We start from the raw sequence: 24,343 nt of genomic DNA on the forward strand, positions 1-24,343 counted from the left end.
CCCCTCATCCTCCACAAACTGTTGTCCCAACCCACCAGCAAACACCAAGGAAAATCTGGGGTAAGAGAAGAAAGCTAAGAAGAAGAAGAAGAAAAAAACCCAACTGAGAAATTGGAAAAATGTTGCCAGAAAGGTGAATTCTTGCAGGGGAAGAAGAACCATTTGAATTATTGAGTTGCAAATTGCCACCAGAATGACAGAAAATGAAGACCCTGAGAAAAAAGGTGGTGTCTGGGCTTTGGATCAACAGCTGGACCAGCCCATGGATGAGGAGGCTAATAAGTTCAGTAACGTGTCCGAGGACAAGGTTCTCTGTCTCTCTCTGTCTCTCTGTCTCTCATCCCCTTCTCATTTTGCAGTAAACTGCTTCAAAGCCCAGTTCACCAAAATTGGGAATGTCATTTTTGAAGTCTTTAATTTTTGTATCTCGTACCCAATTGTTTTTTTTCCCTCTCTCTTTTGTTTTGCTAAGTTAAGATAGAGATAAGTGAATTGAAATTGTGAAAATGAATGCATTCAATTAGATGAAGTCAGACTTTTGTTATTGATTGTGACACTTTTATGCTATATGGTTGCACTGAATGTAGCCTGCCCATTCCAGGCATGACCTGAATGCAATTAACAGATATTTAAGATACTGTGGTATTTTAGGACTAACTTTTCTCCTGTTTCTGATTGCTTTTTGTTTCCTCCAGAAATGTTCATCAATAACGGTTCTGCAGCTTGCATTTCAAAGCCTTGGTGTGGTCTATGGAGATTTGGGCACATCTCCTTTGTATGTTTTCTATAATACATTTCCTTATGGAATTGACGAGCCAGATGATTTACTTGGAGCTTTATCGGTTGTTATATATTCCCTCACTCTTATTGCACTCGTGAAGTATGTTCTTATTGTCTGTAGAGCAAATGACAATGGTCAAGGTAATTGATCTTAGCCAATAAAGTTACTTTATTCTAATCATATAGGCTCCCCCTGCCCATCTTTCTACTAGTAATGCAGTTCCCAGATAATTAATTTTAGTTTATCTATATTGATTGTTTTCTAGCAGGTAGGATTACATTATGGATGGTTTTTTGAGCCTTTTGTTTCACGTATCGCCAACAGTGCAGTTCATTTATTTATCTCCCTCATTCTCTTAATTGATTGGTGGTTCTTATTTCGCTTTCCCTTTGGAAGAATTGATGGAAGGTTTTCTTCCTGATGATTCCATGAATTAGAAAAGGGGGAAGAATAAATTTTGTGAGGGAGAGGGGAACAGATGAAAATTTGGTGTAGAAACATTATGTAAACATGTACAAGACACCCACATCACAGATTTTTTTAAATTAAGTTCTCGCTTCTTTGAGAAGGTAAACATAATTTTGATTTATTATAGTCACCTTGGAAGCGACAAAGGTCTGTAACACTTTGTGTGGATCAATCATGAAGATGTACAGAATGAGTCTATGGTTGATAAAAACTTATGGAAAATTGTAAAGTGAGTGCAAGAATAAGTATTCTGAAATTAATTGATGCCAGAATTCTTTTAAAAATATTGGAGGGTTGTCTTAATGATTTACCATAAGACTGCATAAAATACAACTAGAGGGAGGGAAATACATGTTTGAAAGTATGAAGTCACACAAAAAGTGAATCTTTATTTAAAGGGAGTTTCATATAAACTGTAAAGTGTGAAAAATTGGGGTGAGTCATGATTGAACCGCAACATCTTGGGATGGCAGCGCACAAGTTTGAGCCTTGGAGGATTCCTTTATCAGAGTAGCTGTTTCTTGTGAAACTCTGGAAACCCACTTCCAGTTTTCAGGTCCTTAAAATACCTGGTCAATGTGGAAATAACACTGGGTGATGGCCTCGTATATATCAATATTGCTGCTTTACGCCACAATTTTTCCTGATTTATTTTCATCTCAGGTATAGCCTCAAAAAAAAAATCGTTGCTAAAGCAAATATTTACGTTAACATAAAAACTCATGAGATCAGATGCAAGGGGTGATTCAGACTCTTTTATGTATTCTTTTTTTAACTAATATCATGCATCCTTTGCTATATGTACTTCTGATGCTAGTATACCATGAGATACAGTATCCCAATATGTTCCCTCTGAATGAGGCAAATTTCCATGTTTGATTCCTCTGACACTTGGTTCCTGTAAGCTTATCCTCCTCATGGTTTCAGGTGGAACATTTGCTCTTTATTCATTACTCTGTCGACATGCAAAAATAAAGACTGTTCCTAACCAAGACCAAAGTGATGAGGAGCTAACAACATATAGCCGTTCTACATTTGGTGAGCAATCATTTGCTGCAAGCACTAAGAGATGGTTGGAGGGACATGTATTGATTCAGAACGTACTTCTTATTCTTGTCCTGATTGGCTCTTGCATGGTGATAGGGGATGGGATTCTGACGCCAGCCATATCAGGTATATATGTTCATGTCATAGGATCATTTTTCTGTCTATATGTTCATAAATAATCTTCTTACAGATGCTATTTCAACATATTGTATGTGAGTAGGTTACACAAAAAGGTAAATGAGATCAGCCAAATAGTATATGAGTTTAAACAAGTGCCTGGATAAGCCAGGTTTAGCAGTTACCTTTGTTAAATGAGAAAACCTTTAAACAAGAAAAGTTGTTAAACAGATTTCAGCATCTAGTACAATAATGTTGCACTGCCACTGTTGGAGATTGGGCAAGGTGATAGGGTCAAAGGAACCAACTGGTGACAATTATGGAGATGCTGCAAGGATTATAAAAATTATTTTTCGATATATTGGTTACTTCTTGGAATAGCTTTCTTACTTTTGGAATAGAAACATAATAACACTTGAAAAATAATATCTTTAGTAATTACACGACAAAAAGGAAGAGAACTTGTTGTCTCCAATGGTACTCATGTTGCCATTATATTGAGCATATGGATGCTATACTCTTAAGTTGAATATGTAGTCCACTTTCTGAACTATCTGCATGCATGCTGCTGTCACGTTTTCTTTACACGCGAGTTATTCATAACTCCAGAAATGTTACAAATTGATGCATTGATGCCTAAGGTTAAACCATGTCAAATGATTTACATCTCTTGGATAGGATCTTGTAATTTATGAAGTGAAATGTCTTTGGGTGGTGAGCTTTGAAAATTTTCTTCGGGCTTCGTTTGACCAAGAATGTATGTTTTTGACTTTCTGTCAGTTAGTGAAGAATTGTATAGTGGATAGAAACGTACATACGATCATGAAAATGCTTGGTGCAAGTGGGAGTGGAAGAGTGGTAATAAATTTTAACATTGCCCTTTGACAATGCAAATATGGGTTAATATTCGAATGTGTCTGGGGTGGTGTGGCTTTGCCTACGAACTGTTACTTGTCATTGGTGGAAGGTTATTCGGGTATTGGGGCCGATAAAAAGGACATTACCCTTTTGCAGTGTGTGGTATTGACTTCTTTGAGGATTATTTGGTTGGAAAAAAATAATAGGTCGTTTGATGGGATGCGGGTATACTTTGAGATAGAATTAGATTTCTAACTTCTCTATTGACATCTTCAGGGGTTTTTCTTTTAGTCTAATCCATCTTATATTATGATGTTCCTTTTGAAGCCTCCAATTAGGGGCTTGATTTTGGCTGTTCAGTTTGAACTGATTGTATAGTTTGGACTTATGTAATAGAGGACATTATTCTAGAAGGAAAATTGCCTATGATTCAAAGGATTTTACATACACCACATCTGAGAGCTCCTTTTGAAAATAATTAATGTTTCTTTAATGCTGATGCGGTGACAATGATTCTTTCTCAGTTCCATTGGAAGCTGCTTAGCCATGTTCTTTTCGATAAGTATAAGTAATACTTTAACCATACTATCTTTCGCAGTTCTGTCAGCAGTTGGTGGGATCAATTGTTGCCGGTTTCATACTAGTAATGGTATCTCCATGCTCCTGGATGTGAAGTTCTTTTATTTGCTTTGTCATTTCTGCAACTGAATCTATCAATTTTCTAAATCTTATCTAATTGTAGTTACACATTCTTTATACAGACATAGTCGTGGTTGTTGCTGTTGTTATACTGGTAATTTTGTTTATCATGCAACAATTTGGTACACAGAAATTCGGTTGGCTGTTTGCACCAATTGTGCTCCTTTGGTTTCTCTTAATTGGAGGAATTGGCATCTTCAACATTTGGAAATATGATACTAGCATTTTGAGAGCTTTTTCACCTGTGTATGTGGTAGCATTTTTTCGAAAGGGTGGTACACATGGGTGGGCATCTCTCGGAGGTATCATGCTTTGTATAAACGGTAAAATTTCTGTATGCTATTATTGAATTTGATCTCTTCTCTTGTTTCTGATCTGAATTTTGTGACTTTACTCTCTGAATACTGGTTGTGCACCATTTACAGGAACAGAAACTCTTTTTGCTGACGTATCCCATTTCCCAGTCCTGTCCGTACAGATTGCTTTCACATTAGTTGCATTTCCTTGCCTTCTTTTAGCCTACTCTGGTCAAGCTGCCTACCTTATGAAATATCCACATCATGTGTTCGGGGCGTTTTATTACTCTATTCCAGGTTTGTTTGATCTCTCAACTTTAAAATATAGCATAAACGTTTGGTAGTGCCAAAACTAATACAAAGTAAAATTTTAAATTAAAATACTTGTCGTCATCTGGGCATAATGCTGGTGTGTGTGTGTGCGCGCGCGCGCGCCATATGTGTGTGTGTGTGTGTGTGTGTGTGCGAAAACTAATACAAAGTAAAATTTTAAATTAAAATACTTATCGTCATCTGGTCATAATGCTGATATGTGTGTGTGTGTGTGTGTGTGTGTGTGTGTGTGTGTGTGTATTGTGAGGAATGTCCCTGTAAGGTATTTTCCCTGCAACATGTGTGGAACTTGTCAACAAGATATGAACATAACACATTTCTTGTCTGAGCATTAACTCAATATTTATGAGAGATATCATGATACTGAAACTGAAGCAGTTCAAAAATAAAATACTAGTACTTGGAAGGGTGATTTAATTATGGGTATAATGATCATCGTTAGCACTTTCCTAACAATGGAGTTGCTCTCATTCTTGAAGACCAGTTTGGACATCAAAAAGAAAAAAATGGCTTTTAGGAGTTGGTCTGTTACGTGAGTAAGAGTGTTGTAGGAACTAGGAATTTACACTTCAAGAAGAATTTCATAAATAACTAGGAAATTATACATGGCAATTTTCATTTGAATTCTGTTATTCAAGAAAATTCTCTTAAACTTTCATACATTTTCAGAGTAGAGTGAATGCCCCATGTTGATGGTAATTTGTTGCTGAAAGATGCCGATTAATCATTTTTGCAGAAAGCATATATTGGCCTGTGTTCAGTGTTGCAACTGCAGCTGCTATTGTTGCAAGTCAGGCCACCATAACTGCAACTTTTTCATTAATCAAGCAGGCCCTTGCACTTGGCTGTTTCCCAAGAGTCAAAGTTGTATATACATCAAGGAGCCATCACCAGATATATATTCCAGACATTAATTGGATTCTTATGATTCTATGCATTTCCGTGACAGCTGGATTTAAAAATCAAAGCCAAATTGGGAACGCTGCTGGTGAGTTTATCCTCCTGTTCCCCTCATATCACACCACCTGATTCTGCATAATATCCCTATAGTAACATGTCATGGAATAAGCTATAAACTTTTGAATGAGCCAATGAATTTCATCCCGAGTAGTGATTACTGGGTGAAATTTTAGACAAATCTTGTTCGCATTTCTCTTCTTAAACTTGCGCTCTGACTATTACTTATCGTATCCCTTTCCAAGCTCGCTGGTTGAACTTGCAACAACTAACACAATCGTACATGTTGCAACAGGGACGGCTGTTGTCATAGTCATGTTGGTAACCACATTTCTTATGATTTTAGTCATGATATTAGTGTGGCGCTGCCATTGGACTCTTGTACTCTTTTTCGCTTGCTTAACATTGGTAGTGGAGGGCACTTACTTTTCTGCTGTACTCCTTAAGGTCAATCAAGGTGGGTGGGTTCCTCTTGTGATTGCAGTAGCCTTCTTTATCGTTATGTATGGCTGGCATTACGGTACAGTAATACGCTTTGACATTGAGATGCACAGTAAGGTATCGATGGCATGGATTCTTGGACTCGGTCCCAGTTTAGGACTGGTTCGGGTACCTGGGATAGGACTTGTGTACTCTGAGATAGCCACTGGAGTGCCCCACATCTTCTCTCACTTTATCACCAACCTTCCCGCCATCCATTCTGTTGTAGTCTTTGTCTGCGTGAAGTACCTTCCTGTCTGCACAGTCCCAGAAGAAGAACGGTTCCTGGTAAAGCGGATTGGACCCAATAACTTCCACATGTTCCGTTGTGTTGTAAGATATGGCTACAAAGACGACCACAAAAAGGATGATGACTTTGAGGAGAAGCTCTTTGACAACCTTTTCACGTTTGTCCGGCTTGAGTCCCTGATGGAAGGATCTCCAGGCTCTGATGTATCCAGTATACTTAACCAGCAAACAATCCAATCAAAAGATGCCATGTGGAACAATAACAACAACAGAAGTATACCTTACTCCAGTGCAGACGTGTCAATTACATCAGTGGACTCAATTGAGCTTGCTGATTCTCCAATATACGTGAGCCAGCCTCTGACTTGCTCCATTCCTACAAGCAGCCAGCTGGTGGAGATCGACGAAATAGAATTCTTGAACAGGTGTAGAGATGCAGGGGTGGTGCACATACTGGGAAATACTGTAGTGAGAGCTAGGAGGGACTCAAATTGTTTTAAAAAGATGGCTGTTGATTACCTTTATGCATTTCTTAGGAAGATATGTAGAGGAAACAGTGTACTCTTCAATGTTCCTCATGAGAGTCTCTTGAGTGTTGGACAGATTTTCTATGTATAAACACTTTTTGGTAGCATAAACCAGCAATTGACTCAAATTACCAAAAAAGAAATTGTGACTCGGTTGGATCCAACAAAACTCCATGTTTTGACTTAACGTCCACCTATTGTTGGTATGCAGTCTTGTCCAAATCATAATGTCTCAGCTTGTGATATTTTCAAGCACTACTTTTCATTGGATTTTTTTCCTTCTATTTTTGGGTAAAGTGAGGGCCAAAAACCCAAAAACAAATATCACAAATGAGTCCTTTCATTCTTTTAGTTATTCATTTAAAAAATTAATTTAATCATTTATAACTATGTACCGGTACCACGGGTACGTTGAATGTACCACAGAATTACTGATCACAAAATATAGATTATTAATATAATTAGGACCTCCTCACATTCACAGTCGCCTTTTATTTTTGTTTTCCCAAACATGTGTGCTTGTCTTCACTCGATGCTTAATGAAAAGAATGTGCTTGCCCTTCATTTTGTATTAATTTTCTTCTACAAATATTCCCTTAACTATGTGGACGCAACGCAAATCCTTATCGGATTTCGTACCTAAGAAACGCGAGCTCTAAATCTTAGAGCAACTCCAGCGGTTTCACCGAGTCTCGAGTTGGGCGAAAATTTTGCCAAAATCTGTTTCCAGTGAGGAGCCCAAGCCCGAGCTGGGAGTGGGTCCCAGCAACTTGGGCTGGTCGGAGGGCAAGGTTGGCCCGAGCTCTAGCCCTCGTTTTGGTGATGATGTCAGCGCTACAATGCTCACGTGCTACAGTGCCGCTAAAGTCCACGTGTTGCGCTCTGGGCTTTCCGATCAGATTTTTTTTCTCCAATCCAACGGCAGCCAATTTTTGTGCAATAAAAAAATGAAAAAAAAATCAATTTTTTTTAAACAAAAACCAAAAAATTAATGATTTTTTTTCTTCTATAAATACCAAAATTTTATACGATTGAGATATGAATTTTATAATAAATATTGACACATACGAACCAAAAAATCTTATCCGAAAATATTATCCAAATTAATTGTTTCGGTAAACAAATTTTTGGAAAAAACAAAAAAATGAATAGTAATTGCCTTTTGCCATGACAACAGGTGGTAACACACAATACTATTTGCAAAGGCAACCACTATTCACATGAATAGTGGCCGCCCTAGCTTCCCCCCTTGCCATGGCAATGGGCAAATGGGTGAAGTTGTTTTTAGGCAATGGGTATTTTTTGGTATTTTCTACATTAAGAACCTTGCATATTAACACAAAGAAACCCATAAACATTACTTGCTAACAGCAAGACGCATTTTTACCAAATCAGAAAGGAAAAAAAAAACACAATTTAAATTTCTTCCAGTTTTTAAAGCAATATACTTTTTTGTCCAATTTTTATTCAACTGTTTTACTTTTCATCTTTTCAAGCTAGATTGTTTGCTTTTACAGTTGTAGTTTTAACAAAGATCGTATTTGGGTTGTCGCCAAAACACAAGCTTACTGATAAGTACGTGGATATTTAACCAGAAAAGGTTGGGGGGAAACAATATTTATTATTTACCGTGTACTATAATTTAACTAGGATAAGGAATGGCTAAATGAACTAGGAGCACCGCCCTCTCTCTGTTACTCCTTTTGCTCTGAAGAATGGCGTTTGTTCATCTCTGTCACTCTTGTGGTATGCTTTGATGGGTACCTGAAGTCTTCAAGGCTAAACCCACGTGGGAATATCACTCTTACAACTGAGTAAAGACACTGAAAGTTTTGATTTTGTTTTGTTTTTCCTTTTTCCTTTTACATTCTTCTATGTAAATCATTTGCTGGTGTGTTGTTGGATTGTCACGGCTTCAATGGAGTGCCCTGGTTTTGTTCATTTTTTGTTAGCAGTTTATCTCCGTTCAATTGAGGTACTAAAATGCATGCTCTGGGTTTTGTTGACCGTTCAACTTGTTCATTTTCTGTGTTGGATTTCTGGGTAGTGGATTTGATTCACTTGAATGATCTTTTAATGTTTCATACTTGAGAAAGCTTCTTAATTGGGGAAGTAATGTTGATTTTTAGTTGTTGCTGAGATTTTTTTTCTTGGTAATTTGCTAGCAATTCAAAAGCAGAAGAATTTTCAGATTGTAAACACTGATATCTGTTTTGGTTTTGGTTCAGTCAGGACTAAAGCATATGGGGTTGCAGCTTTCAATTTAGAGGGAGAGTAAGAAAGAACAACTGGGGGATTGAAAAAATTATACTGGAGAGGTGAATTGGTGAAGGAGAATCATTTGAATTATTGAGATGCAGATGGCTAGAAGAATGTCTGCTGATGAAAACACTGATAACAAAGGTAGCGTCTGGGCTTTGGATCAGCAGCTTGATCAGCCCATGGATGAGGAGGCTAAGAGGCTTAGAAATATGTACAAGGAAAAGGTATTATTTTTCTACCCTCTCTCTCTCTCTCTCTCTCTCCCCTCCATTCTGTAGTGAACTGTTTCAAAGCCTAAAATACCCATATAATTAGTAATGGCAATGCTGAAGGCTTTGAGTTTTTAAAATCTGGCAGTCATTTGAAGTTTTGCTTTTGTTTTTTTATGATCAGTTTATTTGGAGAAAAGAGAAGGAAAATGAATTGTGCAAAGGAATGCATTCCTTTGGATGTAGTCTGGCATTGTTTATTGATTGCAACTCTTTATACTATATGGTTGAAATAATTGCATGATATATATATACAACGAATGTAGCCTGCCTATACCTGGCATGGATTTGACACATATTTTCAGATATTGTGCTATTTCTAAAATAGCTTTGCTCTTGTTGCTGATTTCCTTGCAGAAATATTCGACATTAATGCTTCTGCAGCTTGCATTTCAAAGCCTTGGTGTGGTGTATGGAGATTTAGGCACATCTCCTTTGTATGTTTTCTACAATACATTTCCTGATGGAATTGGTGACCCAGAGGATTTAATTGGAGCTTTATCTGTTATTATATATTCCCTCACTCTTATTCCACTCCTCAAGTACGTTTTTATTGTCTGTAGAGCAAATGACAATGGTCAAGGTAATTGATCTTAACCAATGATGTTACTTTATTCTAGTTCTATATGATCCGTATATAAGCTTCTTTTTCTCTCTCTCCACCTTTGTAATATTAGGCATTACCTTGAATTCTGTGCTCAGATAATTAATCTAATGTATCTGTGTTTTATTTCTCAATAAGAGACAATTACATCGAAAATATGGACGCTGTTATGGCCTTTTTCTGATGTAGTTCCAGTAGTGCAATTCATTTGTTCTTCCCTTTTCATTCTTTTAAGGTTGATTGATGACTGTCCTTATTTCTGCTTTGCTATGGGAAAGTTGATGACAGAGTTTCTTCCTGATGATTCCGTCTGATGATAGAAAACTATTAAAGGGGAAAGAACAAAATTGGTAAGGGACAGGACACATATGAAATGATAGTGGATAACAATAGGTGAACATGTACAAGGTATCCACATAATAAAAACAGTTTGGATTAGCTTCCAGCTTTGTTGAGAAGGTAAACACGATTGTGATCTTACACACACCCCTTCAAAGCGAGAGGTTTGTAGTGCTTTATACTCATCAATCATGCAGATGTACACAATGAGTTTATGGTTGATAGTGATTTATGGAAGATCGTAAATTAAGTGAAAGAGTGACATTTTAAAAGTAATGAATGTCAGAATTCTTTGCTATATATTAAATGATTTTCGTTATGTATTCTAATGCTAGTATACAGTAGCATGCATTATGGCTGTATCTTCCCTCTCAATGAGGCAAATTTCCCTATCTGATTTTGTCCACACGTTCCTGCAAACTTATCCTCCTAATGGCTGCAGGTGGAACATTTGCTCTTTATTCACTACTCTGTCGACATGCAAAGATAAAGGCTATTCCTAACCAAGACCAAACAGATGAGGCACTAACAACATATAGTCGTTCTACTTTTGGTGAGCAATCATTTGCTGCAAGAACCAAGAGATGGTTGGAGGGACATGCATTAATGCAGAGCACACTTCTTATTCTTGTCCTCGTTGGCTCTTGCATGGTGATTGGGGATGGGATTCTGACTCCAGCCATATCAGGTACGCATCTTCATGGTTGATATTGTAGAATAGTTCTTCTGTCTGCTATCTTCATAACTAATCTGCTTATTGTGTAACTTTGTATTACACATACCCACAAACGCTCTTTTCCACTATCTCCTCTTTCTTCTCCATCTATTACCGAAACCCTAACACATTCAACATGTGTAAATTGTTCCTATGGAAGTAAATAATAAGGGAAGCTATTGAATGCCCTTGCACCCAGACCAATCTTTATGAAATCCATTCTTTTTTTCATTTCTAAATGCTAAAGGTACTTCCTTGAAACATTTTACTAAGTGAGTGTTGTAATTTTCTACAAATATTCTCTGATAACTCCTGCTGAGGTGAGTATGATCCTTTATCAGTTTTATTGGAAGCTGCCTAGCCATATTCTATTCAATACATATACGCAATACCTAACGATACTATATTTTGCAGTTCTGTCAGCAGTTGGTGGGATCAATGTGGGCCACCCTAAGATTAGTAATGGTATCTCCATGCTTTTGATATAAAGATATCGTTTCATTTGCTTTGTCAAGTTTGTGACTCAATGTATCAATCTTTCCAAATCTAATTATAACCACACTTTGGGTATACAGGGGTAGTCGTGCTTGTTGCTGTTGTTATACTGGTACTTTTGTTTACCATGCAACGCCATGGTACAGATAAAGTGGGTTGGCTGTTTGCACCAGTTGTACTCCTTTGGTTTCTCGTAATTGGAGGAATTGGCATGTTTAACATTTGGAAGTATGATCGTAGCATTTTAAAAGCTTTTTCACCTGTATATGTATATCGATTTTTTAAGAGGGGAGGAAAAGATGGGTGGGCATCTCTCGGAGGTATTATGCTTAGTATAACAGGTAAAGTTCTATGCATGTCTAATCTTTTTTTATGATCTTAACTTTTCATTTATGAAAGTCAAGTGATTTTGTGACTTGCTCCCTGAAGATTGGGTGTGAACATTTCCAGGAACAGAAGCACTTTTTGCTGACCTATCCCATTTCCCAGTCCCGTCAATACAGATTGCTTTCACGTCAGTTGTATTTCCATGCCTTCTATTAGCCTACTGTGGTCAAGCTGCATACCTCATGAAAAATTCAAATAACGTGATTGGTGCTTTTTATCATTCCATTCCAGGTTTGTTTGATCTCTTAAATACAACATAAACATTTATGCTTAGGTGTTTTTTGTTTATGTAAGTAGAAGCCTGTTATTCAAGAAAACTCTTTAAACTTTACATATCTTTTCAGATTGGCATGAATACCCCACATTTATGGTAATTTATTGCTGAAATATACCAATTAATCTTTTTTTGCAGACAGCATATATTGGCCTGTGTTTATTGTTGCTACTGCAGCTGCTGTTGTTGCAAGTCAGGCCACCATAACTGCAACTTTTTCATTAATCAAGCAGGCCCTTGCATTAGGCTGTTTCCCAAGAGTCAAAGTCGTGCATACATCAAGGAAGTACCGTCACCAGATATATATTCCAGAAATTAATTGGATTGTTATGATTCTCTGCATTGCCGTGACAGCTGGGTTTAAAAATCAAAACCAAATTGGCAATGCCTCTGGTAAGTTTAACCAATGTAGCTTATCTTATTTAAACACATATCTTCCTGTGTTAATATGTGTCTAGGTTGAAATAGTTATTTCACCAACTAACATAATCTTACGTGTTGCAACAGGGACGGCAGTTTGTATAGTAATGTTGGTAACCACATTGCTTATGATTTTAGTCATGATATTAGTGTGGCGCTGCCACTGGATTCTGGTCCTGATTTTCACTGGCTTATCATTGGTTGTGGAGGGCACTTACTTTTCTGCTGTGCTGCTCAAGGTCAATCAAGGTGGCTGGGTTCCTCTTGTGATCGCAGCAGCCTTTTTTGTCATCATGTATGTTTGGCATTACGGAACAGTAAAACGCTTTGAGATTGAGATGCATAGTAAGGTTTCAATGGCATGGATTCTCGGACTTGGTCCCAGTTTAGGACTGGTTCGTGTACCTGGGATAGGCCTTGTGTACAGTGAGCTAGCAAACGGAGTGCCCCGTATCTTCTCTCACTTTATCACCAACCTGCCCGCCATCCATTCTGTTGTCATCTTTGTCTGCGTGAAGTACCTTCCTGTCTGCACAGTCCCGGAAGAAGAGAGGTTCCTTGTAAAGCGAATCGGACCCAAGAATTTCCACATGTTCCGTTGTGTTGCAAGGTATGGCTATAAAGACGACCATAAAAAGGATGATGATTTTGAGAAAAAGCTCTTTCAAAGCCTTTTCATGTTTGTCCGGCTTGAGTCCTTGATGGAAGCGTCTTCAGACTCTGATGTATCTAGCTTGCTTGAGCAACAAACTAAGGAATCAGAAGATGGCCTGTTTTGTAATAGCAGCAATATACTTCACTCTGATGTAGACCTGTCAATTGCGTCAGTGGACGCGATTGTGCCTGATGATTCTCCCTTGCATTCAAACAACATGACCTCCTTCGTTCCGGCAAGCAGCAAGGTGGAGACTGATGAGATAGAATTCCTGAACAACTGTAGAGATGCAGGGGTGGTGCACATGTTGGGAAATACCGTAGTAAAAGCTAGGAGAGAATCAAAGTTTTGGAAGAAGATAGCTATTGATTACCTATATGCATTTCTTAGGAAGATATGTAGGGAAAATAGTGTAATGTTCAACGTTCCTCATGAGAGCCTCTTGAATGTTGGACAAGTTTTCTATGTATAGCATTCACATCTTGTAATGACTGAGGTATGTTTTATCATGTTCTTAGCAAGGAGAGATTATTAGGTAGCACTGTATTATCAGGTGGCATTTTCCGGATTGCAGTACAGACGAATAATGGGACGACATTTGGGCATCAAGAACTTTTTCAACCATGTTTCTTTAATTTTGTTTATGTATCAGTATTCATTACTCCCTGCCTTTGTCATCTAGGATTTCATTGAAAAAGCACCCAAAAAAACCGTATTTCAAAGCAACAATTCAGCAATGCTAGTTTTGCTCAAGCGAAAATTCAAGGGGTAGTTTATGCCAAGTTTTGCTCAAGAATCACTATGATTGAGACCAGAAGAACATAAAGTTAACTTGATCGAGACAAGTTACCACAAGTGTGGAAACATTCAAGATGATCACAAGTCACGACCACAAGTGTGGTTGGGTATGTTGTGAGGATGTAAAGAATTGTCACATTAAGTTAAGAAAGCTTATAAGAGCGTAAAAGAAGATTAGTCTCGTAATTGCTGATTTGTTTTGCGAATGTCAACTTCCACATTTAACTTTCACATAATATTAAATAAAAATACTACTTTATAATGGCTGAATTTTTCACCCTTAAATTTATTAAATTATACACGCGCATATTTTTCACCGTATTTCATTTGTACTTCTATCGTAATCTATTTTACTAAGGTTAGTATGCAGTCTTGTCCAAATCATATTGCGTCAGCTTTAATATATTTTCAAGCGCATGGATTTTTTTTCTTTTCTTTTTTGTCCTTTTTTTGTGTGAAGTGGGGACCAAAAGCCCAGAAACAAAAAAAACTTAAGCTAAATCATGGGATTCATAATTTAAAGAGATTGAAAATCACAGAAATATTATTATAATTAAGACCCCCTCACTGTCAAAGATACCTTAAATTTTCCCAAACATGTCTTGTCTTCGGACTATAATAAAAAAGAATGACTTCCCCTTCTTTTTAAAATTATCTTCTACTTGCTCTGACTATTCTATTTTATGCTCGTTTGATCTATTTGTACAAATTCTCACGTGAATTTTTTGAGGAATTGGAAATGACTAAATCCCCTCAGAAACCAAAACTTAATAAACATATGTGTCTGTCATGTTTTTATATTCTGATAATTCTGTGAACAGTCCCTGTTTTTAACTATGCGGGCGCCAATCCTTATTGGAATCCGTGTACAAAAAAAATGCGCGCTCTAAATCTTATGCATATTTGCTGTGTATATTTGGCATTTTCTTGTACATTTAGAATCTTTGCATGCATAACCGTTACTTGCTAAGAGTAAGAGGCACTTTTACCAAATGGAAAAAAATAAAAACAATTGCAACTGAAATTTCTTTCAGGATTGAAATGAATAAATATATATTTATATAATAACCTTCAACGAGTTATATCACGGTGATCATACTCTAACGTCACACTATAATTTAAAAAAAGGAAAGAAACAATATTTGCACTGTATTATATATAACGAGAAGGGCCCCAACTGGAATAAAGAATTACTCTTTGCTCTAAAGAATGGCCTCTGTTCATCGTTGTCACCCTTGTGGTATGCTTGATGGGTACTTGGAAGTCTTCAAGACTAAACCCACCTTGGGAATATCACTTACAGCAAAGTAAGAAAGCCACTAAAGGTTTCGTCTTTTCTTCTTTTCCTTTCATATTTTACATTTTTTTTTTAATGTGGATTGTATATGCTGGGTGTTCTTGAGTTGTCATGGCTTCAAGGGAGTTCTGGATTTTTGTTCATTTTTTGTGTACTGCTTAGATGTTTTGCATTAGGTTACCGCTGAGATGTTTTCCTGGTAATTTGGTAGCAATTCAAAAGCAGAAGAATCTTCAAATTTTCAACACTGATATCTGTTTTGCATTAGGTTCAGTCAGCTTTCAATATAGAGGGAGGCCAAAAGAGCAACTGGGGCATTGAAAAAACTTGGAGAGGTGAATTGGTGGAAGGGAGAGAGAATCATTTGAATTATGGAGATGCAAATGGCTAGAAGAACGCCTGCTGATGAAAACACTGATAATAATAATAATAAAGGTAGCGTCTGGGTTTTGGATCAGCAGCTTGATCAGCCCATGGATGAGGAGGCTAAAAGGCTTAGAAATATGTACACGGAAAAGGTATTATCTTTCTCTCTCTCCCCCATTCTGCAGTGAACTGTTTCAAAGCCTAACTTGCCCATATCATTAGAAATGTCAAATCTGAAGGCTTTGAATTTTAAAAATCTGGCAGTCAATTGAAGTTTGTGTGTTTAGGATCAGTTAAGTAGCTTTTCCCTTGTTGCTGATTTCCTTGCAGAAATATTCGACATTAATGCTTCTGCAGCTTGCATTTTAAAGCCTTGGTGTGGTGTATGGAGATTTAGGCACATCTCCTTTGTATGTTTTCTACAATACATTTCCTGATGGAATTGGTGACCCAGAGGATTTAATTAGAGCTTTATCTGTTATTATCTATACTCGCCAAATATATTAGAATATTTTAAACGTATAGCCGGTTGGCTATACTTTCTAAATACATTCGAATATTTTAAAAGTATAGCCATTCGGCTATACGCTTGAAATGTTAATATATTCGAATATTTTAAGAGTATAGCCGAATATATTCGAATATTTTAAGAGTATAGCCGCGCGGCTATACTCTTTAAATATATTCGAAACGAACATGAAGCTTGCACTCGCAGAGGACGGAGGTTGCAGTCGAAGTTTCGCTTCTCTATCAACTCAAGCTTCGTCCTCGGGGTTTGGCACCGAAAAAAGACCCAACCTGCCTAGGAGGCCTGCCCAGCCGCCTAGCACCCGCCTAGCCGTAGAGGACGGAGGTTGCAGTCGAAGTTTCGCTTCTCTATCAACTCAAACTTCGATTTGTTTTCTTCGGTTTTGGCTGTTTCGTCCTCGGGGTTCGACAACGAAAAAAGACCCAACTCGCCTAGGAGGCCCTCCCAGCCGCCTAGCGCCCGCCTAGCCACAGAGGACGGAGGTTGCAGTCGAAGTTTCGCTTCTCTATCAACTCAAGCTTCGATTTGTTTTCTTCGGTTTCGGCTGCTTCGTCCTCCGGGTTCGGCACCCAAAAAAGACCCAACCCGCCTAGGACGCCCGCCCAGCTGCGTAGCGCCCGCCTAGCCCCCTAGCGCTTGCCTAGGCCGATTTTTTAGACTCTAAAGCACAAGATGCCGAGGATAGACTCAGAACGGTTACCTCTCAGTCTCAAAAGGTCATGCACTGATGTACTCAATCCATCTTTGGTCTATGGCTATGAGTGTGTGATGTTGCTAGTGTGGTGTTCATTTTTCCATTGGCTTCTTTCTCTTTGCTTTCAGATGGCTGACATTGTTACAGAACAATGGATTCAAATTCAGCGGCTTGAGCAGGCTCTTCATATTACACAAGTAAGTTTTTTCTGCTTGAAACTGACTTCAGGTTCTTTATTTGCTAAATTCATAAGTTTTGCTGTTCACTAATATTTGCTAGTTTCTTTTTGGTTGGACTGCTTTTCATTCTTTGGATATTGCATTTCTGTTATAGATTTTGACATTTGATCATGCCCTCTTGTTTGCTGAGAGGAAAAAAAAAAAAGAAAAAAAAAGAAATATTACACCACCTCAAGTGAAAAATCTAATTCATTTAAGCTTTTATATTTGTTCTTGTATCAGCATCTGTGTTTCTGTTGTGTGAACTCCACCTCAACTCCAAAGAAAACAAATATTAAAAAAATTAGAGGGTGCATTTGCTAACGCATGGGTTGGAATCTCTTCATTATATTTAACTTTTCAAACTAACTTCAAAAGCACCAGATTAACATACCAACATGATATATCGTTTATCGAGCCTCCCTTAGTGTAAAAGGACTGTGATTTGCTTATTTATGTTATTTTGTTTTACACAGTACCCACATAAGGTTGAACGCTTTTTTCCCCTCTGTCCTCTATCTTCTCCGTCTGTTACAGAAACCCGAACACATTCAACCTGCGTAATGTTCTTAGAGAATTAAATCATAAGGGAAGTTATTGCAATACCCTTGCACATGGAGTAATCTTTATCGTGATTTCTGAAAAATAAAAGGTACTTCCTTGATCATATTCTATTCGGTAAGCATGCATAATACTTAATCGATTCATACTATCTTTTGCAGTTCTGTCAGCAGTTAGTGGGATCAACGTGGGCCACTCTTAAGATTAGTAATGGTATCTCCATGCTTTTGGATATGAAGATTTCTTTTCATTTATTTTGTCAAGTTTGTGACTCAATGTATCATTTTTTTCCAAATCTAGTTATAACTACACTCTGGTGTACAGAGGTGGTTGTGCTTGTTGCTGTTGTTATACTGGTACTTTTGTTTAGCATGCAACACCATGGCACAGATAAAGTTGGTTGGCTGTTTGCACTCATTGTACTCCTTTGGTTTCTCTTAATTGGAGGAATTGGCATGTTCAACATTTGGAAGTATGAAAGTAGCATTTTAAAAGCTTTTTCACCTGTATATATGTATATCGATTTTTTAAGAGGGGAGGAAAAGGTGGGTGGACATCTCTCGGAGGTATTATGCTTCGTATAACAGGTAAATATTCTATAGGCATGCATTGTCCTTTTTTATGATCTTTCATTTTCATTTATGAAATCCAAGTGAGTCTGTGACTTTTCCCTGAAGACTGGTTGTGAACATTTACAGGAACAGAAGCACTTTTTGTTGACCTATCCCATTTCCCAGTCTCGTCCCTACAGATTGCTTTCACGTTAGTTGTATTTCCATGCCTTATATTGGCCTACTGTGGTCAAGCTGCATACCTCGTGAAAAATTCAAATAACGTGATCGGTGCTTTTTATCATTCCATTCCAGGTTTGTTTGATCTCTTAAATCTAACATAAACATTTACGCTTAGGTGTTTATTGTTTATGTAAGTAGAAGCCTGTTATTCAAGAAAACTCTTTAAACTTTACATATATTTTCAGAGTGGCATGAATACTCCATGTTTATCGTAATCTATTGCTGAAAGATGCTGATTAATCTTTTTTGCAGACAACATATATTGGCCTGTGTTTATTGTTGCAACTGCAGCTGCTGTTGTTGCAAGTCAGGCCACCATAACTGCAACTTTTTCATTAATCAAGCAGGGCCTTGCACTAGGCTGTTTCCCAAGAGTCAAAGTCGTACATACATCTAGGAAGTACCGTCACCAGATTTGTATTCCAATAGCAGCAATATGCTTCATTCCAATGTGAACCGGTCAATTGCGTCAGGGGACTCGATCGTGCCTGACGATTCTCCATTGCATGCAAACAACATTACCTCCTCCATTCCGGCAAGCAACCAGGTTGGGACCGATGATGAGGTAGAATTCTTGAACAACTGTAGAGATGCAGGGATGGCGCACATACTGGGAAACACTGTAATTGAAGCTAGGAGGGAATCAAAGTTTTGGAAGAAGATAGCTATTGATTACCTATATGCATTTCTTAGGAAGATGTGTAGGGAAAACAGTGTAATGTTCAACGTTCCTCACGAGAGCCTCTTGAATGTCGGGCAGGTATTCTAAGTGTAGCATTCGCATCCACCTTGTAAACAGTGAAGGCATGCTAGCAATGCAAATTTGATTATGCACTTTAAATTTAACATGTCATCCATTTCAATGAAGTTCAGTTCATCATTGCCATTGGGTTTATGTGTTATCATGTTCTTAGCAAGGAGAGGGAGATTATTATGTTGTACCGTATTACCACGTGGCATTTGCCAGGTGGGTGGTAATACGCACGAATGATAGGACACCACCTTTCCTAGACATCAACTACTAAGGAGAGAAGAATTTCTCCAACCATGTTTCTAAAAATTAATCTCCCCTCTGGCAATAACTTGTAACTAATCAAGAAATGAAAATGAAGATCATCTTTTTTTTAATTACCCAAAGAAACATGGAAAATAAGATCATCAACCTATCAGCTACTTCAATTTGTGATAAATAAATAAAAAATTGGTGGAAAACGAACTAAAGAACCAATTCATTATTTGGTCAAAATCAAGGAAGTCCAACTCCAATTTCAAAATTCATTAGTTGACACGCCTTGATCAGGGTTTGACAGTCGGAATTTAACACAATTTCTTCAAAATTCTCATTTCTCTACAAGGTGATTAAATTGGAGGTCATGATTAATTCATGGGCACGCTTGAGCTAAAATGTTTGGAATGGCAGCTATTAACCTGACTTAGTAGTGGCCAGAGTGCCATTTTCTTCTGATGAAGTGATGATGATGATGCCACAGTTTGCACACAAGCCTCAAAGATTTACAGTAAAGATTCAGAGTTTGCACAAAATAATATACAATCTTCACAGTATGCTGCACAAAAACAAAGTCATATCGTCAAGCAACTAACTGTGCCTCCTCACTGTCAGGGACTACAATGTCAAGCCTCATCATGGGTTTGTATTTCTCAGGGATCTGTGCACCTGCCTGCAAGCATACCTCTACCACGGCAGGAGCCTTCCCATAGAACTTCTTGAGTGCACCCCCTTTCATTGGAGGCCCTTTAGGGTCTTTGACATGCCATACATAGTTTGGTGGGAAAACTTCATCCACGGTAGCGTCCTGCCAACCATGCTTCCCATCCCTCCATTGGTGCTTGAATTCCCCACAAAGCTTTGCGTTGTGACCCCAAGGTCCAACATGAACCTCTGTGCAATACCCACATGCCTTCACAGTGTATTTCTTCATCAGCTTCGTGACCCCGAACCTCACAGTTTCATATGCATCCATTGTCTCCTGTGCAATCTTGGGAATGTCTGATGGCAGGGGAGGTGGAAACCGCTCACAAGCCCCATGTGTATCGAGATCAACAAGTGAAGATGGATTCGCAGCGCGCCATGGCTGTGGCTCCTCAACCAATCCACCACGATCAATTACTTTCCTTCCAATCATTCGGATGGGTTTGGTTCTTCGACGTGAAGGGTACTCCGGTATTTCCACACCAGCTTGGATGCACAGCTCCACGATAGCTGGAATCCTGTCATATTGAAATCTAGTTTCATGTTTAATGCGCCGACCAAAAGGATCATACAGATGATATGCCTCGATGGGTACAAGTATGTCATTGATAGAACCCTTAATCCAGGAATGGAAGCTTCGGCGCTTGGAATTGGTTGGGCCAAGACAGTCCTGCATGTGATGACCAGAGTGGCTCACATGAACCTCAGAGCATTCACTGCAAAAGAGCTAAAACAATTCAACGTTCCAATTTTTAACCTAGATTGTTAAAAGATTAGTACATAACTATATAAAGCCGCATCAGAAGTTTTGAAAAATGGATACAGAACATAAAAAAAACATACTTACTTGCAGCTGTATACAGGAATAACATACAACAGCTGGCCAAGGCCTTTAATTAAAACTTTCCACGCATCTAGTACTTTGTAAGCAACAGGAATTAAATCAGGGGCAAGTAATCCATTTTTCGGAGGGTCGAGGGGCTTCTCTATACCCATTTCTGCAAGTTTTTTGTCCTCCTTTGCAACCTGCTTGATCTTCTTGAAGGGAATAGGATAGGGTTTCTTCTTTTGCTTAGGTAGTACGGGTGGAAGATCCACATTTTGGGGATATGCTTCTCGCTTCCTTAAGGTTGGTTCTACCCTGGGCTTCCTACTGGCAGAAAAAATAGTTCCCAAAATACTTCCTCCTTTATGAAGCTTTCCATGCTCAAACTGCATTTTGAATAAAACTTGAGCGTCCAGTTCCAGGATGAAAGTCAAACTCACAACTACATGCATGAATATACAAATTAAGGAGGAAGATATTCTCAAAGCACCAGTACTGTCACAAATCACAATAACAGTAGCCTCAGGGTGCAACACCGCTAGGAACACATGTAAGAAACTAATTAAATAGTTGTGAGAAGCACAGTGCTTCTCAACCAGCTACTCCACGAGGAATTTTTTTTATACTTTTTCATCCCTTATTTCTTGTATTTTTTTTTATTGTCAATTTCATTTGCAGACTCACATGGAAACAATCAACTCTGCCTTAGATTTGAGGAACCAATTTTGTTTTTTAGAAAAGGAAACAAATTTTATTGCAAGGTGGCCACACAAAAACAGAAACAAAGAAAGAGCAGCTAGACTGAACAAAACCCTAAGCTACTAGCAAAAGAACCCCAGTAGCACACACACAACCTATAGCTAGGAAATGGCTGCTTTCCAATCCAACCAAATAACCCCAAAGGGCATATCTCTAAATTTGAGGAACCAATTATTATGGATGAAAATAAAAAAGTTGGAGCACTTGTCAAAACCAACGCACTGTTCTCATTAAAACCAGAAGAAAATTTCCATAACAAGTTTAGGGTACTCAGATATTTCTAACCATTTCTGGAGACAGACATCTACCACGACTCCAGGTATTGATGCAATGCACCACATCATGGTGGATGATATATGGTAAATACCTTTGATGCTCAAATCCTATGTCAAGGCATTTCCATAGCCCCATATGATATCAAGTCCTCAAAGAAATTAAAAGATCTTATAGATGAATTTACTCAATGAAATCCTGCAGATGGAAACTGACAGGTGCTCACTACCTCTTAACAGCCCAGAAATTGGAACCAACATTGGTTGGGTCTGGTAATGGATATTAGCATTCAATATTCCATGATATACTTAGGAATTATTTGGCTCTAATATGAGCTTGTATGCTACAAGCTCTGCTAAAAAGGCAACAGCAACTGCTGAGAAAATGGATAGGGTGCTTGTAAAAATAATTAACCAAATCAATCAACTACGATGCATGTTTGTAATATACAAATAGTTAACAAACAATAAGGATAGAAGGGATAATGAAAGGGAGAGAATAAAACCTTGAACCCGACACTATATGAACTCGCAGCTGATAGTTGAGTTCGCTTGAACTCAATGGTACAGAGGCAAGCACCTGCAGAATTAAGCAAAATCAATACATGTTCATTGTAAAATTGCTTCTAAAAGTACAAGCTTGAAGATAGAAAATGAAAGGACTAGATCACCTTTCTGATATGGTTCCCACAAAGCAGAGGATACTGTTGGAGGCTTATGGAACATCTATCTATGTTTTTATCCCCAGAGCCCAGTCTCCTGGTTATAAAAATAAATTTAAAAAATTAAAATTAAAATTTTAAAAAACAAGTACAACAAACAACATAGTGTGAAAAGAAAACCAATGAATAAAATGTTTCAATCCTTTGGCTAATGGTGTATCTTTTATGTGCAGAACCAGTCAGTGAATAACCATGATGTCATTTCAAAGCCAATATGTAATAGCTGAGCAGTATTGCGAATGAATGAACAATAATATAAATCAGAAATAGAAAGAACATGGGTATTCAACCAAAAAGGAAATCTTTTCCAGCACGGCACATCATCCCCACCCAAATGCAATACTTTTTCTTTTCTTTGTTAGAGGCCAAAGCTAATGTAAAATGTTGTTGCTTTGCTTCCACACCCAAATGGCCAAATTCAGGTGAAGCTCACTTAATGGTAGATTGCTTTTGAACTGTTTTTAGAGGAACCATCAAATTAATATTGGATGGGTCCTGTGAGGCTTTTCCTCAAACATATTGTATACCCTACGAAAACGAGGGCTGCCTAACCACAACCCAGTTCCCAATTATCAATTATGGTAGACAGTTTTATGCATACTTGAGAAAAAGAGCTTACCTTTGAGAGTTGAGAGTTCGTTAACACCGATTGAAGAGCACCGTTATATAATACGCAACTGGTACTGTAAGAGACTGAGACTATTATCAGAGCAAACAGCTTCCTCATCATCTCTTATGGAAGGACATGGTTGTCAATATCAATTTATAAGAGGGCATAATATCTATAAGTAGCCGAAGCACATGGTTGGCAATATCAATTTATAAGAGGCCATATCACATGCCACATAGGTTGGTAAATAAAAGATGGTAATCAAGTCGCCACAGAAACCGAATTTCATAATAAATAAATAAGGAAAATGTTAGGCTTATCAAATTTTTCGTACCACATTATGTACCACCTCTCTAATAGAAGTGGGCTCTACTTTTATTAGAAATGTGGTATACAATATAGTATAAAAATATAGTAAGCCTACGCAAATAATAGGTATCATTTTATCTAATTATTTGTAGTATCTAACTTCCAATAAATCCTTCTCACATCAATTTAATAAGCCTAAGTTATAACACAGGTTATTATCATTTTATCTACTTATTTGGTCGTCTTAATTTGTCAAGTTGGTTCGGTTACTGGAGTTTTCAATCATTTTTCCTATTATTATTAGGGGTGGGCATGGTAAGGGATGACACGGGATGGAGGTCATTTCAGTGTCAATTTCTTATAGGAGAATTGGGATGGGATGACACGGGATGAGAGTTTTTGAGAACACGTTCAAACTATACCGGACCCAAACAGAACCTGTATGATTCGGTATCAATGTTGATATCGTAAAAAATCCTGTAAAAATTCAGAAATCTTGCAATTTTTATAAATCAATCCTGATACAAAGTTAACAAACAATCAAGATTCAAGAGTCTTGTTCAAGACCTGCCGAATTATATGATACATAGAATACATTTATATTTGCTTTCACGAATCAAGCCTAATACAACAAAACAAACAATC

At 37.8% G+C, this 24,343-nt stretch overlaps 3 protein-coding genes and 1 pseudogene across 9 annotated transcripts; 3 read left to right on the top strand and 1 right to left on the bottom strand.

Annotated features, from left to right (window-relative positions):
* The first annotated feature begins 46 nt into the window (after positions 1–46).
* Positions 47–6,981, top strand: LOC117626027 (potassium transporter 10-like). 2 transcript variants are annotated; one of them, XM_034357654.1, is made up of 8 exons: positions 47–307; positions 696–921; positions 2,177–2,422; positions 3,870–3,920; positions 4,033–4,293; positions 4,396–4,563; positions 5,336–5,587; positions 5,852–6,981. In XM_034357654.1, exons 1-8 carry the CDS (start codon positions 194–196, stop codon positions 6,901–6,903), a joined length of 2,370 nt encoding a protein of 789 aa, XP_034213545.1. In that variant the 5' UTR covers positions 47–193; the 3' UTR covers positions 6,904–6,981. The 2 variants fall into 2 exon arrangements, with proteins under 2 accessions (XP_034213545.1, XP_034213546.1); XM_034357655.1 differs by lacking the exon at positions 3,870–3,920.
* Positions 6,982–8,475: 1,494 nt separating this feature from the next.
* Positions 8,476–13,896, top strand: LOC117624407 (potassium transporter 10-like). Of its 5 annotated transcripts, none has more exons than XM_034355618.1 (9): positions 8,476–8,787; positions 9,041–9,298; positions 9,701–9,926; positions 10,729–10,974; positions 11,416–11,466; positions 11,577–11,837; positions 11,947–12,114; positions 12,296–12,550; positions 12,665–13,896. In XM_034355618.1, exons 2-9 carry the CDS (start codon positions 9,167–9,169, stop codon positions 13,702–13,704), a joined length of 2,379 nt encoding a protein of 792 aa, XP_034211509.1. In that variant the 5' UTR covers positions 8,476–8,787; positions 9,041–9,166; the 3' UTR covers positions 13,705–13,896. The 5 variants fall into 5 exon arrangements, with proteins under 5 accessions (XP_034211509.1, XP_034211512.1, XP_034211511.1 ...); XM_034355621.1 differs by having other exon boundaries at positions 9,045–9,298; XM_034355620.1 differs by having other exon boundaries at positions 8,476–8,626.
* Positions 13,897–15,710: 1,814 nt separating this feature from the next.
* Positions 15,711–18,980, top strand: LOC117625193 (annotated as a pseudogene).
* Positions 18,981–19,845: 865 nt separating this feature from the next.
* Positions 19,846–23,577, bottom strand: LOC117626319 (APO protein 1, chloroplastic). 2 transcript variants are annotated; one of them, XM_034357986.1, is made up of 5 exons: positions 23,399–23,577; positions 22,729–22,816; positions 22,564–22,637; positions 21,048–21,412; positions 19,846–20,916 (listed from the first exon to the last, which is right to left on the bottom strand). In XM_034357986.1, the coding sequence occupies exons 2-5, from the start codon at positions 22,781–22,783 to the stop codon at positions 20,079–20,081; spliced, it is 1,332 nt and encodes a 443-aa protein (XP_034213877.1). In that variant the 5' UTR covers positions 22,784–22,816; positions 23,399–23,577; the 3' UTR covers positions 19,846–20,078. The 2 variants fall into 2 exon arrangements, with proteins under 2 accessions (XP_034213877.1, XP_034213878.1); XM_034357987.1 differs by lacking the exon at positions 23,399–23,577 and adding an exon at positions 23,070–23,195.
* Positions 23,578–24,343: the final 766 nt, after the last annotated feature.

This window comes from Prunus dulcis, chromosome 4 (genome assembly GCF_902201215.1).
Source record: "Prunus dulcis chromosome 4, ALMONDv2, whole genome shotgun sequence".
Classification (NCBI taxonomy): domain Eukaryota; kingdom Viridiplantae; phylum Streptophyta; class Magnoliopsida; order Rosales; family Rosaceae; genus Prunus; species Prunus dulcis.